Genomic DNA, 18,221 nt, shown 5'->3' on the forward strand with positions numbered 1-18,221 from the left:
GTTACCAAAATGCCTTATTCAAAAAACAAAAAGATATTTGATTCATTGTACATATTTCTGTTCAGTCCTCAAATGGGACAAGTCTGTATCAAAATGTGGGCAAACTTTTAAAGGACAAGTTCACCTTCATAGACATGTGGGTTGAGTGAATGCAGCAATATTAGTAGAACACATCAGTGAGAGTTCGAGGAAAATCGTGCAATCCGTTAAAAAATTATGAATTTTTGAAGTTTCTGCTCAGTCACGGCTGGATGAAAAGACTAAGTAAGCTTGTGATGTCACATGAGTACAATGATATAAAGAAAGAATAAAGAAAATTCAACATATTTCCATTTTTCTCGCATAACAAAGAACACTCGACTTATCTCTTTCGAAAGGCAGGGGGAATAATATTACCCTTAACATACGTCAGTAGCAAGTCGAAGAAAAGTGCACTTTATTCAAAAAGTAAAGTTTTGTGAAATTCTTTTTATTTTCCTTATATAAATGTACGCATGTGACATCATACACTGTAGTAGTCTTCTCATCCAGCAGTGACTTCACAGATACTTAAAATATATATTCATAACTTTTGAACGGATTGTCCAATTTTCCTCAAACTTTCACTGATGTGTTCTACTAATATTGCTGCATTCTCTCAATCCTAATGTATATGAAAGTGGACTTGTCCTTTAAGCTTAATACCACAGGTGCTTGAAAGGAAAGCAAGGTGATATGTGGAGAAACTTGTGTTTTGTAGAGTCCGTAGAATGACCATTCTTCCACTATAGAGGTCATTCAACCCAATGAGCAGTAATTAGCCAATCATAGACCCTCTCCCTCTCACCTGTCGTTCAGCAAGTATGGTTGCCGGGTGATCTGCCCCTCGACGGACACGTCGGGGCTCTGGCCGCCCACGTCATCACGGTTGCTGCTGATGACTGCAGTCACCATCTTCTGGATGCGCTCCGAGATGCCGACGCATCGGGAGAGGAGGTCCTCCATCACGCTGCGCTCCTCGAAGACGGCCTCACAGTTCCAGACGATGTGAGTGCCGAGCCCCTTGTAGTCGTCAAGCCTCTCCAGCTACACAAGAGCATTTCATATTTACATCAAAGATAAAACAGGAAATATACAATGTAATTGCTGTGCATTGCTGTAGTAGCTGGTAATGCTGATGAATTGTTCTACAAAGTAAAATGCTGACAACAATAGCATTGTCATTCTTACTACAATTATCATCATACCATCTAACCATTCTTGTTCCTAAGACCTTTTTTTGTTTTGCTTTTCATTTTTGTAAAGTAAACAAATTTAGGGATATACCTTGAACATAAGTGTGCCTTAAGCTCGCCGCACACTACATAATCAGACCTGTCGCACAACCCTATGGCATATGACCAGTCGCACGACTATCACCACACACTACACGTATATGATCATACATTGTACTACACAACTAGGCTTACAACCATTCTGGCTTCAGTACACTTTACCAATGAGCAAAGAAGCGCACACAGTGCACACTGCGTATGCTTCAATACTCTTTGCATAATGCTATTTCATAACTGGCTGAAAGCCCACAACCGCCTGGGGAAGTTTGTCATGTCAAATCTCTACAACATGCAATAAGACCCAGTCGCACCACGGGAAAGTGGCAAGGCTGATGACGTCACACTTCCGATCTTTGAGGTCGTACGACCAGTCTGATCGTATACTGTAATAAGTGGATATTTTTGCACAACTAATTTTTCGCCCTCGGCCCGGTAAGAAGAGTTTTGCATGTTTTTAATTCTGCGGAATCAAGACAGTAAGTATTGGAACATATAGAATGCAAAAATATTCGCATACTTTTATTTAGTACCTGGTTGCGCGAAATGCGCGAAAATTTCCACACCGCGAAAATTTCCACTTTTACAGTAGTGTACGGCATGCTTTACCTGTACGATTCTACAGTGGGTTTAGGTGTCTATGTGGCACTCACCACATCTGTAAAAGAGGTGAAAGGTCGCATGCTGCATATCCTGTTAGCCTTGACCTTTGAGCATCCGTCGATGCTGCACAGCTCCTCCACCGTCGCGTCGTTGATGAAGGAGACGACCTGGGCTCGGAACTCCTCCGTCACCTCCACCTCCTCCTCCTCGTAGTCCGACTCGCTGCCCCCGCTTTCGGCTTCATCTTCGGAATCGCTGTAGTTTCTCCTCTTTGCCTTGGGGGTGGGCTTTGGCCGCCAGGAATTGACCGCAAGCTTTGGCTGCCAGGAATTAGCTGCACAGGCAAAATTCAACAAACAATTGGTCAACTTGGTGTAAATTACTCAAATCACTTGCTACAATGTAAAAAAAAAAAAAATCGATTAAACTGCAACCCTTCAATACTTATTCATAGGTTTATGCGAAAAATTTGTGCACATTTGACTCATTGGCACAGAAAGGTTAATAAGCTAAGCCATGCAGATCCTAACATGATTTCTGAATGATCCAGCTTTCTTTCCTCTCTTCTGCCATTTCCCATTTTTTTCCATCAAAATGCTCTGTTCTTCAGCCTCCTTTTTGCATACAGTCAGCTTTTCTCACAACTGCAGTGTTTGTATAGTTTACAATTCTTTCCTTGAGTTTTTTTTTTTTTTTTTTCATCTCCTGCAAAATGGAACATACAAGCTGGTGCAAAATTCTGTCACTGTGTAGGCCTTATTATCATATTTCCTGTGAACGAAAGTGTTTTAAGCATAACTTGTTCGAGTTTGTGATATTACCTATGATCAGGTCAATCAAACCAATTTCTATGTCATAATATCAAAATATTTTAATGGAGAAAAATAGTGGACAGAAATTCATATCAATTAACATAATTTGATAGAAGCAGTAAAAGATTTGTGTTATTACTGTTACACTGTTTACTAACTGTTACACATTAAAATGCTCAAGAAATTGAGCTGTAGCAAACTGTACAAAGCATTGTTTTGATGTCAAATGATGTGACAAACAGTTGCTGCAGGTACAGTGTATGTGTTCCAGTTAATGACCATCACATCCTATTGTATGCATTTGCACTGCAGAAATCTGGTCAGAAACTACATGTCAAAATAGTTATATTCTTTTGCACAGAATGTATCAATAATTTTCATGTTTATTTTTTCATTTCTTTCAGTGTTACAAATCCTCAGATTCCAAAATATTCAGTTGATTGTTTGCTGATTAAAAGCTTGGAAGCGTAGTTTGATTTAATTCAGTGGAGAATGTTTAAACATTGCAAATACATACTAGATTAATCACTGTTTTTAAAGGGTTTCTTTGCCAAGTCCACAAAGCTACATTACAATCTTTTGAGCTTCACCTTGTGTTTGCATTTAAAATACCTTGCGGGGAAGAAAAAAACAACAACAACAGTCCTGAGTGGAATACATTTCACACAAATATGATTAGAATTGCATACTTACGCACAGACTCTACATTGGTGTATGTGATACGTTATCCAGTGCTATTAATCATTCCAGATCTCAAAATATCTGCATTTCCAATGACTAGAAAAGCACTCTGAGAGCGCAGACCTCTGCCAAGCAGCTACTTTCCACCTACATGCATGATCTTGCTCTTCCCAAAGAGATTTTTCTCCTCTCCACCACTTGGGAAAAGCTCTGTGGGATCTTCCATAAAGATCAGTGATTTCCAGCCATAGGCATACATGCTAAAAAATTGCCCAATTTCCCAATATAGAAGCCTTTGTTACGTCATAAACCCTTAGCTGCGCAGCATGAATCGCCCTAGCAGAAACAAGAGTACACGCTTTAGTGCGCGTTTGAAAACCTCAAATGTGCGCTGCTTGAACTGCCAAGTTCACTGACCCCACCTGTCAAAATACAAAAAATCCTTCACGAATTCACAAAAAATTCTCCGATCACTACCAAAATTTAATCATTTGTTACTTGCGTCAATCTCAACCTTTCCTGTAAGTTTCATCCACATCCATTCATTACTTTTTGAGTTATTTTGCACATGGACAAACAAACAAACAAACCAACAAACCAACAGTAACGAAAACATAACCTCCTCCCTTGGCGGAGGTAAATATGCTTGTACATAACGGATTGATGTGTAAACTTACAAGTTTTCTTTGTCTGCTGTTTCTTTCCTGCTGATTTGCTTGCTTCCTGTTTCTCCTTCGGGAGAAAGCCACACCAGACTTTTCTGACTGGCTTCCTTCCTCCGCCATAGAATTTGGCAGGACCACCAGTCAGATCTTTGTGAGGCCCTGATCGTCCCTTTGCCTCCTCCTCCTCCTTCTCCTCCTCCTCATCATGATCATCATTCTTCTCATCTCCATCGCCCGACAACGTCCTAATGCGCTGGACCCTCTTCATCGGGCTTCTTTTTTGAGTGCCACCCGCTTCATTTCCATGGCAACCATCGGGTGAAGCAGGCCTCTCATCGCCACTGTGATCGTGGTCGACGCTGTCGTCCGAAATCACCCTGATCCTCTGCCACGGTTTCGACTTTTTCTCCGGTGATATGTCCTCCGTGCCGTCGGAGGAAAAGGTTCGGATTCGGCGATAAACTCTCTTTGCCTGACCGCTCTTCTTTTCCGTGGTCACTTCTTGGACCTCATCCTCTTCTTCATCGTCAGAGGAGCTGGACGTTTCCCGCCCTTTCTTCTTCGACAGCTGGAAGTTCTTGGTACTGGTTGACGGTTTCTGCAGCCATCCATCAAAGGCCCCCTGTAAATAGGCACACCATGGGATAAAATTCTTGGTTAATCTTGCTGTTTGCTCTGAATATCACCTTCACATTGTATCCTTTATATTGCTTTTCCGACAGAAGTGCAAGGGAAGAATATAAGCAATATTTTCACAGTCAACTGACAGCTTACCTACATGTAACGTACAGAGATTCCAACTTTCCCGCTGTTGGCAGATTTCACACTTTGAGACTATTTTCTTCAAATCTCCCAACCTCACACTTGGGTTTTAATTTCTCTTGCTTAAAGGGATGGTACAGTATTGGTGGAGGTGAAAATTGGGCTTAAAGTTTTTGGCGAGATTCCAAGAAAACACTTAGGAAATAGTACAGAGCATACCCTTTTAAGAGGAATTCAAAGTTAATTTGATGAAAATCGGGTTTGGAATAGCTGAAACATCCAAAAACAAAGTAAAACAAAATGATCGTAATAAAATGTGGGTCCCACACTTTATTAGGATCACTCTGATTTGGATATCTCAGCCATTTCAAAATCAATTTTCATCAAATAAATGTTGAAATCCTCATGGAATTACATGCTCTTTCATATTTCATAAGAGTTGTCTCACTATCTCACCAAAAAATGATCAAAACCTGAAGTTAAGTCTCAACCAAAACTATACGATCCAATCAAGATGTATTTTCTCCCATCTGATTTTATTCTGTTGTATATGTTAAAAAATAACGCTAAGATAGCACCAGAGTGCATCTATAAACCTCAAGCATCTGGGCCCTGGCTGCAAAGAAATTCACGCTTCGATGTAAATATGCACACATTATATTGTGAGCATGTTCGCACAATCAGTCTCCAGTTTGCTGTGGGATCCGAGTGGAAGAAGCTTCCAGTGCAGAGATGCCAGTGGTTGGAGTCTTTGCATGTACACATTTGTAACCCTATATTGAACCCAGCATGCTATTCAGAGTTATAGTTAAAAACCAATGAAAAGGGACAATTAACAATGAAAGGGAGAACTTGTAAACATCATGAAACAAAAGTGCATGCATACACTGTATTTTAAACACTTGCACTATCAGACATTGTATGTGCTGTCTGTTCAAGATACAGCAAATGCATGGTGATAAAAAGATGTGCTGAATGTGTAAAATCTGCAGGGACAAATAAACCATACAGCTTTCTGCGTTATATTACTACGAAACACTTCCTTTTACCTGGTAGCTGCTGTGCTTTTTGTTCGGTTCTACGACTCCATTCTGCTTTGTGCTCTCTGGAGATGTTCTGACTTTCCTCCTTGGTGGGCTGCTGCCCTCATCAGCCATGAGTGCATTCGCTGCCTGATTGATGTTCCAGTCCATGGATTCTAGGGTCTGTCGAAGCACCTGTGACAGCACAATTGAACAAATTTAGTACACGTCATCGAATAACCTTTCACCTTTTATGAGCTCAAGTGCACCACCATAATTGAATTGTCAAAACCGTATCTGGGAAACTATTCACTATTCACAAGAACCGGCTGATAGAAAACACCTTGGGATATGCTCATTTCAAACATTTATGCCTAAAATATGGTTTCAAAACCGTGTTTTACGGCTTACATTTTATACAGTTGTTGTGATTACAAACACAGTTTTGAAACATGGCTTTGAAATGCACTAGGGAGGTGCATTTCAAAACCCTGTCACCAGAAACAAGATTTTGGAAGTCCCATTAAAGGACAAGTTCACCTTCATAAACATAAGGATTGAGAAAATGCAACAATATTAGTAGAACACATCAGTGAAAGTTTGAGGAAAATTGGACAATCGATGCAGAAGTTATGAATTTTTTAAATTTTTGTGTTGGAACCGCTGGATGAGGAGACTACTACAGCTTGTGAGTCATATGCGTACAACAGTAAAAAGAAAATGTAAAAGAAAATTCAACATATTTTCACTTTTTTCGTATAATAAAAGAGCACTTGACTTGCCTCTTTCTAAAGGCAGGGGAATAATATTACCCATAACATTTGTCGGTAACAAGTCAGGGGAATGTGTACTTTTTTCAAAAGATGGAATTTTGTGAAATTCTCTTTATGTTTTCCTTATATTGTTGTACGCATGTGACATCTAAGTTATTCATACACTGCAGTAGTCTTCTCATCCAGCGGGTACTGCACAAAAACTTCAAAAATTCATAACTTTTGAACGGATTGTCTGATTTTCCTCAAACTTTCAATGATGTGTTCTACTAATATTGCTACATTCTCTCAATCCTTATGTTTATGAAGGTGAACTTGTCCTTTAAAGGGATGATACAGTATTGGTGGAGATGAGAATTGGGCTTTTAACTTTTTGCAAGATACCAAGAAAACACTTATGATATACTACAGAGCATACCATTTTAAGAAGAACTGAAAGTTTATTTGATCAAAATTGGGTTTGGAATGACTGAAACATCCAAAAACAAAGAAAAACAAAGCAATCGTTATAAAGTGTGGGTCCCACACTTTATTGGAATCGCTCTTTCTTGGATATCTCAGCCATTTCAAAACCAATTTTCATCAAATAAACGTTGAATTCCTCATAGAATTACATGCTCTTTCATATTTCATAAGAGGTTTCTCATTATCTCGCCAAAAAATGTTAGAAACCTGAATTTAGGTCTCAACGAAAACTGTACGACCCCTTTAAAGTGCAATCAGAGTAAACTAATAACCTTGTTGGATTTCTGTGGAAAGCATATCCTGAGTTGTTCCATGGCATCATCCCGCTCCTTCTGACGCTCCTTTCCACCACCATCTGCATCCTCCTCCTCCTCATCTTCTCCCTCATTGGTGCTGGACATCTCAGACAATTTCCTCTTCAGGCCTCCGGCGCGTCGCTGAGACCCCTCCTCGGAATGATCCTCGTAACTATAGGCAACCGTCTCCAGACTGTCTTGGGTCTCTGCGTTAGTGATGTGGGTCGGGTCCGAATCATCATCACTCATCGTCTTGTCACTTGACTTGGTAACTCTTCGCGAGCTGCCTGCAGTTTCCTCGGTGTCTCCATCTTCGGAATCGCTCTCGGAGTCGGTGAAGCGGATATGTCGGTTCCTATCCTGCCGACGTTCCGACTTCATGTGTCCATTCGAGAGCTGCTTATATTTACCAAATGTCGGGCTCTTGGTGGTACCTGAGGAGAGAAGTAAGATTCTATTAAATGTTTTGCTTTTTTTTTGCCTTTTTGGGTTTTTTTTAGCCTTTTTGGGTTTTTTTTTAAATGAAGGGAAGAAGCAGTCAAACTATTTCAAAAATAAACATGTTGATTTGATGTTAGCTCCAATCAAGCAGGATAAAAATTATGCAATTTGATGGTCATATTACACAAAATATAGGCCTGATCAGGTGCTCTTTAACAGCCAAGAAGCAAGAAAACAAACAACAAGACCACTTGCAGACCCGGTAGCATGGGGGATACATTGCAGTGGGGAAGTTGGCCTGGGTCAGATATAATTATGCAAATATCCTTGTAAACGACTTACTTGTGTGCAGCTTTATCACTAATCTAAGTACACACACAGCCAAAGAATCTCAGCTGGAGTCGTCCATTGCCAATGCCATGGGCATATCCTTCCATGCACATACATGTATTCGCTGCCCAGTGCCATTCATGGTTTCCAAATATGTACCCCAGCAGACAGCAAATGAATCAGGCTACCCATGAAGTCCCCATCCCAGCAGGTCTTTATTTTGGAAGGTAAGAAGAAAGAATATCAGGGCCTTTGTCATAAAATGCACCATGCCCTCTCCCCTTTCCAACAGTAACAAAACAAAGACTGTCCACATGAACAATTCTAAATAAACTTTTGCAACTGATTGACAATTTTTTTTTTTTTAGTAGTACAATTGTAATCATTATCCAGTCACAAAAGAAAACATGGGCATACAGTGTACATATACACATGAAGCAGGATTCAAACCTACGACCTCCTGATCATCGGACAAGCTTCTCATCCACTAGACCATCATGCTTCCACCCAAGAGCTGTGCTGGTTCTAATCCTAATACTAATAGCATGCAGCGGTTACTGCATAATTATTCAAATCAATGAAACTAAAGGAGACCTCCGGATGATTTTCAGATTTTTACATTTGAGCAACTATAAATTAGTTATACCCAGGACAGAGTTTCAGAATTTGTGATAATTGGAATGAAGAATAAAAATATTTTCAAAATTTAGAACAAATTGCAATGAACAAGGATGATGACATGGCAGAGTCACCATAAGAATGCATGAGTTGGGGCTCAAGGAAGCAGAACAAAAGAAGAAGGCATGCATACAATGTGTACATGTAGATTATGCACAGGTGAACTCGCAAGCAAGAAGTGTTGTAATGGAATTACACTGCTACATTTCTGAAATATGTGAACCTCCTATGTCATCATCCTTGTTCAGTGTAATTTGTTTAAGGTTTTTCGAAGTATTGTTTCTCTGCTCAAGAACCACAATAAATTCCACAAATCTATACGTGGAGTTGTCGATTTATGTACTATATCATGTGAAAGTATGAAAATCGTCTGGAATATCCCTTTAATAGAACTTAAAAAAAAAAAATCACCAATTTGAAAAACAAACTTCACCTGTCGAGTACAGAGATGAGATGGCTTCACTGGCCAGAGACCTCTGACTAGTCTTGGCAATGTTCTTCTTGGCCCAAGATGACGGGAAAACTGGACTTCCTGACTCAATAAACTCCGGCAATTCTGAAGTTGGCGTCTCAGGAATGCATGTTATCACTGAAGTACAAGTGGTAGGCATACAGTTGTATGATCATAGAACTTGTAAAAGGACTAGAGTACTGTAAATTAAGTTAAGTAGGTTATTATTTCATAATATAGATTGTGCCTCTTGAACTAATTGCAAACGGACCTATGCAAATAGCATTTATATAACTATGGAAATCTTTTTTTTCCCCTAAAACCCATCTACCAACAATTAGGCCACAAAACTTTATTTGCAAAGAAAGACATTTCTAGTCTTCATTTTATTACTATTAGCAAAGGTTTTGACAAGGTATACATTGGTTCAAGTTGTAAGTACCACCATCTCGTAGGTGGATGAGAAAAGAAACACTCATGCAATGGGCATCACTGGAAATAATAGTTAATACCATTACAGCCATACAGGAGATCTCTCCTACCATGCACTAGGACTAGGAAATGACATTCACTTAGTAGGGATCATATAGTTTTGGTCGAGACCTAACTTCAGGTTTCTAACATTTTTTGGTGAGATGATGAGAAAACTCTTTGGAAATGTGAAAGAGCATGTAATTCCAGGAGGAATTCAACATTTATTTGATGAAAATTGGTTTTGAAATGACTGAGATATCCAAAACAAAGCGATCTGAATAAAAGGTAGAACCCAACTTTTATTATGATCGCTTTGTTTTACTAAGTTGTTTTTGGATGTCTCATCCATTCCAACACCAATTTCTATCAAATAAACTTTGAATTAATCTTTGAATCCTATGCTCTGCACTATTTCATTTGTGATTTCTTGATATCTCACAAAATCTTGATCTTGATCTTGATATCCTTGATGTACAAACACCTGGTGTGGCTATCCCGTACATGTAGGTAGCAATATATGCTTGAGTCGGAGGCATATCTTATTCAAACTTAATATTTTCAAGAAGGTCTTTAAATTTTTGGATTGTAGAAGCTTCTCTGACATTATCTGGGAGGTTGTTCCACTGGGGGATTGTCCTTGGGTATAGAGACTGCCGGTAGCAGCTCTTATTTGCTCTTATATGGTCGTACACAAATTTCTTGGAGGAGTGTCGTGTGGTTGGTTTTCTCTTGGTTAAATTGGAGCTTTGCAGATGTTTAATATTGCTGGGGATTAATCCTTGGGTCTCTTTATAGATGATGAGAAGGCGAGATTTGATTCTACGTCTCTCGAGGCTTTCCCATTCCAGTCGCTTCATCATATTTGTTACACTAGCTGATCTGTCATAATTGTTGCATGCAAATCTTGCAGCTCTTTTTTGGATCTTTTCGATTGCTTGTTTGTTGTTTTGTTGACTTGGGTCCCAAACTGCGTGACAGTATTCCAAGAGTGGACGTACCAGGGTGATGTAAGCTATGGCTTTGGTTTGTATGTCGCAGCTAAACAAATTCCTTCTCAGCAGACCAAGCTGACGGTTGGCTTTGTTGATTACTTGGTTGATATGCATGGTCCAAGACAGATCCGATGCCAATTCAACTCCAAGGTATGGGTGATGATCGACTCTACTTAGTGTGTTGTTTCCCATGGAGTAACTGAACTGAGGGGGTCTTGATTTGTGAGTGACAGTCATAACGAAGCATTTGGAAGTATTGAAGCCCATCTGCCACTTTTGTTCCCAGGCCCGAAGTGTGTCAATATCAGCTTGGAGTGAAGTTTGGTCTGAAGAGGTTTCAATCCCACGATACAAAATACAATCATCCGCGAACAGGCATACTTTAGATGAGAGGTTACTGGGTAGATCATTAACATAGGTGAGGAACAACAGTGGCCCCATCACTGTGCCCTGTGGAACGCCTGACTTCACAGGTAAGGGTCCACTGGTAATCCCTTCCAAAAGAACTCTCTGGTGGCGGTTGTTTAGGAAATTCTTCAACCAAACATGGATTTTGTTTCGAATTCCAAAATATTCAAGCTTATGAAGTAGACGATGATGGGGAACTACATCAAAAGCTTTTTTAAAGTCCAATATTATTAAATCAACTTGGCCCCTATAGTCCAAAACTTTCTGTATGTCGTCGATCAAGCCTGAAAGTTGTGACTCACACGACCTGCCTTTTCGAAAGCCATGCTGCTGATCAGCTAAAATTCCAAACCTCTCGAAATGTTTCATGATATGGCCATGGATGATGTGCTCGAGTAATTTGCAAACGATCGAGGTTAAGGAGACTGGTCTGTAGCTCTGTGGTTGGGAACGATCATCTTTTTTGTAGATAGGTGTTACATTCGCGGTGCGCCAATCCTTGGGAAGATCACCGGTAGAGATGGATTTCTGAAAAATCTTTTGCAGAGCTGGGGCAATGCTACCTGCACAGGCTTTAAGAACCTTTCCTTGTATTCCATCAGGACCTGCAGCTTTATTCGGGTTGATATTCAAAAGCAGTTTACGAACTCCTTCTTCAGTTATCACAATATCATCTATATCCGGGATATTACTACCGTCTAGGTCTGGTATGTTGTCATCTTCGTCAGTGAATACTGAGCAGAAGTATTCATTAAATGCCTCTGCTTTCTCCATTGCCCCTGGGATGATATTACCACGGACTTTGAGGGGTGGAATTCCACTTACTTCTTGTCTCTTAGCCTTAATAAATTTCCAGAAAGGTTTAGGGTTTTCGGTTCTTAGGCTGGCCCCGATAACATCTCTCAAGTAGTTCTTATATGCCTTCCTGGTTCTCCTGTCAATACTTCTTCTCAGTTTCTTGAATGCTTCTTGGTCAGTGGGAGACTGTGACCTTTTCGCTTTATTGTAGAGTCTCTTCTTCTTTCTGTAGTCCCTTTTAAGTGATCTGTCTATCCATGGGTATGAGAAACGACTTGAGGTCATCTTAGAGGGGATGTGTCTTTGAACTGATGACTGAAGGGCTGTTTTAAAGTCAGTATAGAGTTCCTCCATACTTGAAGAGGAGATGCGATCGTGAGTGAGGGATTTGTTGAAATCTTCCATGTCCCTGTTGATTTCCTCGAAGTTCGCCTTCTTGTAGATGTAAACTTTCCGCTTGGGTGGTCTGTTAACTTTGGGCTTTAACACAGCTTCTATAATCACCATATCATGGTCACTAATACCATGGTCCACCTTCACAGATTCTGCAGATGCAGGGTGATTTGTGAAGCACAGGTCCAGTATATTCTCTGCTCTTGTAGGATCTTTAACAAGTTGTTGTAGGTTATTGTCATTCATGATATCTATCACTTTCCTACTCACTGCTGGGTACTGGCCACCAGGTTTGAAGACGGCTGATTCCCAATCAACGTGTGGTAGGTTGAAGTCACCAAGGATCCAAACGGAAGCATTCTTTGGAACTCTTGATAACGATAATTCCAACTCTTCCAAGTACTCTAAGTTTGACGAGGGTGGTCTATAAAATGCACCTATGTACAAGGGTGGTATTCCTTTCACGTGGATTGAGACCCATATAATTTCTGAGTTTGTTTGGAGATGTGGCTCTTCTGACGCAAGGAAGGTATCTCTTACAGCAATGAAAACTCCACCACCTCTCTGATCAGTCGCTCTATCTCTTCTGAAAACATTGTAGCATGATGGAAAAATTTCCCCGGTAGAAATAGAGCTGTTTAACCAAGACTCAGTCCCGATTACCACATCTGGGTTCTCACAAGCCAATACAGCTTCGAAGCTCAATAATTTAGCTTTTATACTCTGACAATTCAAATTAATCATTTTCATCCGTTTTGTTAACTCAGGCTTCTGTTTGTTCCTTCTTTTATAGTTGTCCTTGGGATTGGCTCCTGCATTCTTTCTGCTAAATACTGGAGTCTTAGGTTTTGGGTTTGGGCTTGATGTTTGAACAGGTTGTCCAATGTCTAGGTCTTGCCTATCATCTGATGAAACGTTAATGGCATTACTTGGTAACTGGGTCAATGGGTCGAAACTGTTGGACAGTTCTAACTTGGTAGCGCTTAGAGAGAAAAACGACACATTTGGGTTTCCACAATTAGAACAGATCCAAGAAAAAGATGGATGATCTGACAAATAATCATACATGTCATCACTCATTTTCAGGCATGAAGCGTGAAACCAACCCTGGCACTGTTCACATTCAACAGCTTTCTGTCCCCATTTGGCTGCTTTCTTACAAATTTCACAAGGGTACTTTGGTTTACGGGGGCCAGGATTTAGTTCAATATCACCTGACAGCAAAACATACACAAAGGCCATAAGTCTAGCCCTCTTCACACTCAACATTGTTCTTGGTGATTTTGACTTCAACAAATACAAAGAGTAATGGAACATGCTCACTTGGTTTTCTTGCTTGTATAATCTGTGTTGCGAAAAACTAAGGGCGGAAGATGGTGCCATCCAGTTGTCACGGAAGATATTTGATTCCAGATTTTCTCTGTTGACACCACACTCATGTTCAGCTGTGCTGCTGCTGGTTCTAATAATCAGGCTGAGAATCATTACTAGGGCTGGGATCCAGAATGACTGTAAAATCGCCATAATGCAGGTTGTCGTTGTTCATAAAAAATACTCCCAAAACAAACACTTATTTAATAACCATACAAATACTTTTATTACAAAAAATGTTTAAAAACATCCCACAAGGCATAAAATCCAAGATGGCGGTCGGCACATATGTTGGCGCGTTACTTGTTGGATGCACGAAAATTTTGATTGCACTATCACACACGTGAGGTCGGTCCGTAGAGCTGTGTTGCTTGAGCTTCCACCTCAGAGCAGACGTTGGTCCAATTTGTAGGTCAAAATTTCTCGCTAATTTCTCACACATAAGGATAATAATCCATCACAGATGGATCAGCATAGTAAAAAACACTATAATATCACCGATTAAAACGCAGATGCCTCGAAAAAAATTAAAAATTTGATAGGATTTAAACTGCAATTTGCAGAGCTAAAAAATATGCGTCCGACTGTCAAGCATGCATAGCGCCCTCCTTACAAAAGAATTAAAAGCCTTATCCTCATCTCCACCAATACTATACGAGAGCTCCAGGCTAGCTGAACATCCCTGAATAAACAAATGATTCATTCAACAACACAAAATCTTGACCGAAAGATCGTTCTGCGGATGTTCAGCAGAGACTAGATATACTGTATCTGGACACATGGAAGCAGAGCCATACACCATAAGAGTCTAACAATGAAATTAAAAAAAAAAAAACCTCCCTACACAAAATCGAGTTATTGACATAGACCACCTATTTTTAAATGTTCAATTTCAGCTTGAATTTGAAATTCCATTTCCACTTCCATCAATTCCAGTTCTAACTACAAGTACAATTGTACTAATTTGTAGGCTACATCTTAAATACCAGTGGTAAATATTACTGAGTATTTTGCAGGATGTCCAACTAAACGTGATGCTCATAATCATTGTTTAGACACAGTTTTTAACAACAAAATGATCAATTAAAGTTGACATTTGCCGTACCGTATTATGCAGGTCGCAGGCATTGTGCCCGACCTACAGAGGTGTTTACCTTGTGACTCGGGGGTCGCCGGTCGCACGGTTGTTCCGCCGTGCTTGGCTCTTGTCTGACTGTCATCAGTATCGCCAGACGAAGATGTTATCCTTTTCTTCGGTTTCTGCTCAAATCTGAAACGGTCCAGTAGTGACGACATTCCTGAAGAAGAAGCCATTCTGTCGGACTCTAATCAAAGAATCGCTGATGTGAAATTTACCGCATCAAAGACGTCGTGAACGAGCTTTCACTAATTTTTGTACACGTGAAAAATTTTTACACAATACATGTACGTGCATGTCTTTCACATGCAAGCTGCTCCATGCGCACCGGCTGTAGCGCGCGCACTGGTGTCGTTTGTATAAATACCAAGCACGCTTCTATTTGTCTCGAGATAAAAAGCAATTGAAAAAAGTCGAATCCTTATCAATTTCCTTAATCTGCATTTTGTATGTTCTGACAAAAATCACTATAATATTATTTGACATAGATTTTGATAGAAATGCATGATAAGCGATAAAACATCACACGTATCTTTCTTTTTATACTTTAGATGTCTGAATTGAGGCTAAATCGACATTAGTTTTGAACTCGGCTGAACTTTTCTGTGTGTTGTGCTTGGATCGGGGTGTACGGATCCAGCTGAAAATTTTGTCGTTGTTGTTGCGTTCGTTCTTCACATTCTGCTCTTTTAATCTACTGTATTGTCGGAAGGTATCAGAAGATAGGTCCTATTAAAAATATCAGTTTGCATGATTTTCAAGTAGATCTAGTCAAATACTTTGGGACTTTACAGGTGGAGCGATTAGCTCAGAGTTGTTCTTCATTTAGAGAAGAATTTTAGAGAAGAATGAATTATGTTCTTCTTCGTAAACTTGATTACCAAACCGCCCATTCTTTGTTCGTTTGTTTTTTTCGAGCGTTTATACAATATAATGTACCACAACGGCATTTTTAATATCAACTACATGGTTTCCTCAATTTCGAATTGATTTCACTTGTGTGTGTGTGTGTGTGTGTGTGTGTGTGTGTGTGTGTGTGTGTGTGTGTTTAACGGAATGATTGAAAGAAGCCTGAAAAAGCGTCATAATGAGCAGAAACAAACTAAGAAAATCACGGAAATTTTGTTGCGATAATTACAGGCCTGTATACCTTTGCTATTATTATGACTCGTGTTAATCATTTAAAACAAAACACAAACAACAACAAACAGACTTCATGCATTTTTTTTTTTAAACTAGACGTAGGACCTACCTGCTGGTAATCAGATTTTTTTTTTTTTCATTCTTATCCATGTATCCATGAAGTATGTTCTTGGCATTTTCAAGGCCGCTTTTGCCGTTGTCTAGAGCGATAAACCCTCTAAGTTATTGATTATAACTTTGCCGTATTTTGAGGATCTTTTACGGATTCGAATGATATGCATTTTATTGGCAGAACAAATTTGACTAATTACAAAGAAAATTCAAATGGGAAACCGCGGTGATGTGACCACAATTATTATGTATTGATGAAAAGTACTCCCTCCAGTACCTGTTTTTGCGATAACGTTCAGGCTAAGGTAGCTGTTATTCTTCATATTTTCTGCGTGGAATACCTCAAGGTCAAGCGCTCTTTTTATGACCTAGAAAAAAAATATGTATATAAATTTATATATATATATATATATATATATATATATATATACATATATATATATATGTACATGTATATATATACAAGATTATAACGTATACCTATATCTCATTCTTTATGGTTTTCTTTTTTTTTTCGACATCACGCATTGTTGTAAAGTTCTAAAGGGCAACTACAGGGACTCAAACAAAACCTATTGTTTGATTTCACTTTAGTTTGCACGTGACGGCTTTTCCTTAATCCATTTGCTTTGCTAAATCTATAAATTTTATGTGGAAAAATGTACCTGTTATTGAAATCAATGTTATTGTTATCATATTATTCAGATTTCAGAATCATCTGAATTGCAGTTTCACATCAGTCATTCAATATGCACTTCTATTGTTTCCAAACAAGGAAGTCAAATCCCTTTGTCATAGGAAAATTCAAGCTATTCAACATAGAGAGAAATGATATCATATCCTAAAATTTAGGGACAATATTCCTCATCCTATATTGCTCATACGGAGTTACATGATTTGATATCGTGGCTATGCGATTGTATGCCCTACTCACAGGGGTGTATCCAGTAAAGGGGGCGCTGATAATATTTTTGGTGCCACTTCGAAGTTTCATTTCAATTTTCATTTTTTCTTTTTAATATCTAAGAAAATATAAAGGGGGTGGGGCGTGCACCGGTTGCGCCCCCTCTGGATCCGCCACTGACTCATAAAGCAGAGAAGGTCAGGCTGAACTTGACATTATGCTGAAGATGAAGCAGGCACCATGCCGTCATGACAAGGGCAGCGAAAACGGGAGGGCTGGCTATTCACCCCCCCCCCCCCCCGCCGCCATCACTTTAGATAATAATTGATCATAGATCATGATGTAAAGCGCTGTGAAATAACTTTTGTAACATAGTTAAGCGCTATACCAGGGAGGGGAATTAGCCTACAAAATTTCACTCATTGCATTGATCAACTCTCCAATCCTCCCTGCAGTGTTTGTTATGATACCGTCATAGTTATACTCATTGTTTACAGATGATATTGCAAATATTGGGAGGACTACAGAGACGAGTTCGGACAACTACCTACTACGTTCTAATGTTGCTCGCACTTCGTATCAGGAGGTTGGATTTCACAGTGGTTGCACAATATTTGCACGGCAGTATTGAATAACTGTCATGTGACTGATCAGGTGACCACACCACGAGTTTACTGTACTCCAGCTGAGCAGGTTCGGTAGGGACTGAACCCGGTACGCATATCGCGAATGCACGTCGTATTGGTTCACACATTGTCCCCGATGACTACAATCGTGGCGGTAGAGGAGGTGCTTGCTTGCCTTTGCCTTGTGTTTTCCTGCTCTGCTCAGCGAAAGTGAACGATCTTTGTCGACATTTAGCTGGCAGTGGTTACTAAAACAAAGGTGAGTAAAGCGTTGTTTGATACTTGTGACAAGTTGTGTTCCGCAGCCTTTCTGATCTGTACGACAGGATGCAAAATTGTTGTTTATAAAAAAAAAAGAAAGTGTTGAGACTACGTCTAGGCTTATTTAGCAGAGCTTGCGGGCTCGCTCGAGACTCTTCCTCAGTTCAAGTAAACATTACCGGTTACGGGTTATACAGAAAGATCCGTCTGTCCGGAGTCGTTTTTATTTATTAATTTATTAATTTTTTGGACATTATCGCTCTCCTCGAGCTCCGTTTAGGGTATTCCGTGAAGCCAGACGCAGTCTCCTCGG

At 39.7% G+C, this 18,221-nt stretch overlaps 1 protein-coding gene across 1 annotated transcript in view; it reads right to left on the reverse strand.

The window, feature by feature from the left end:
• The window catches only part of LOC139735724 (uncharacterized), a gene marked incomplete at its 3' end in the record, with an annotated part of 96,672 nt that extends 81,633 nt beyond the window's left edge, over window positions 1-15,039 (reverse strand). Inside the window, exons 1-8 of the mRNA XM_071646471.1 lie at window positions 14,880-15,039; window positions 11,859-12,791; window positions 9,272-9,427; window positions 7,366-7,823; window positions 5,883-6,050; window positions 4,084-4,693; window positions 1,964-2,247; window positions 827-1,065 (exon numbers count right to left, since the gene is read on the reverse strand). Of these exons, the coding sequence (XP_071502572.1) occupies window positions 827-1,065; window positions 1,964-2,247; window positions 4,084-4,693; window positions 5,883-6,050; window positions 7,366-7,823; window positions 9,272-9,427; window positions 11,859-12,791; window positions 14,880-15,039 (3,008 nt within the window). The remainder of the gene's footprint in view (window positions 1-826; window positions 1,066-1,963; window positions 2,248-4,083; window positions 4,694-5,882; window positions 6,051-7,365; window positions 7,824-9,271; window positions 9,428-11,858; window positions 12,792-14,879) is intronic.
• Window positions 15,040-18,221: the final 3,182 nt, after the last annotated feature.

The sequence above is a fragment of the Diadema antillarum genome, unplaced genomic scaffold (genome assembly GCF_040938485.1).
Source record: "Diadema antillarum isolate AM-2024a unplaced genomic scaffold, OU_Dant_1.0 seq00000594_RagTag, whole genome shotgun sequence".
Lineage (NCBI taxonomy): Eukaryota > Metazoa > Echinodermata > Echinoidea > Diadematoida > Diadematidae > Diadema > Diadema antillarum.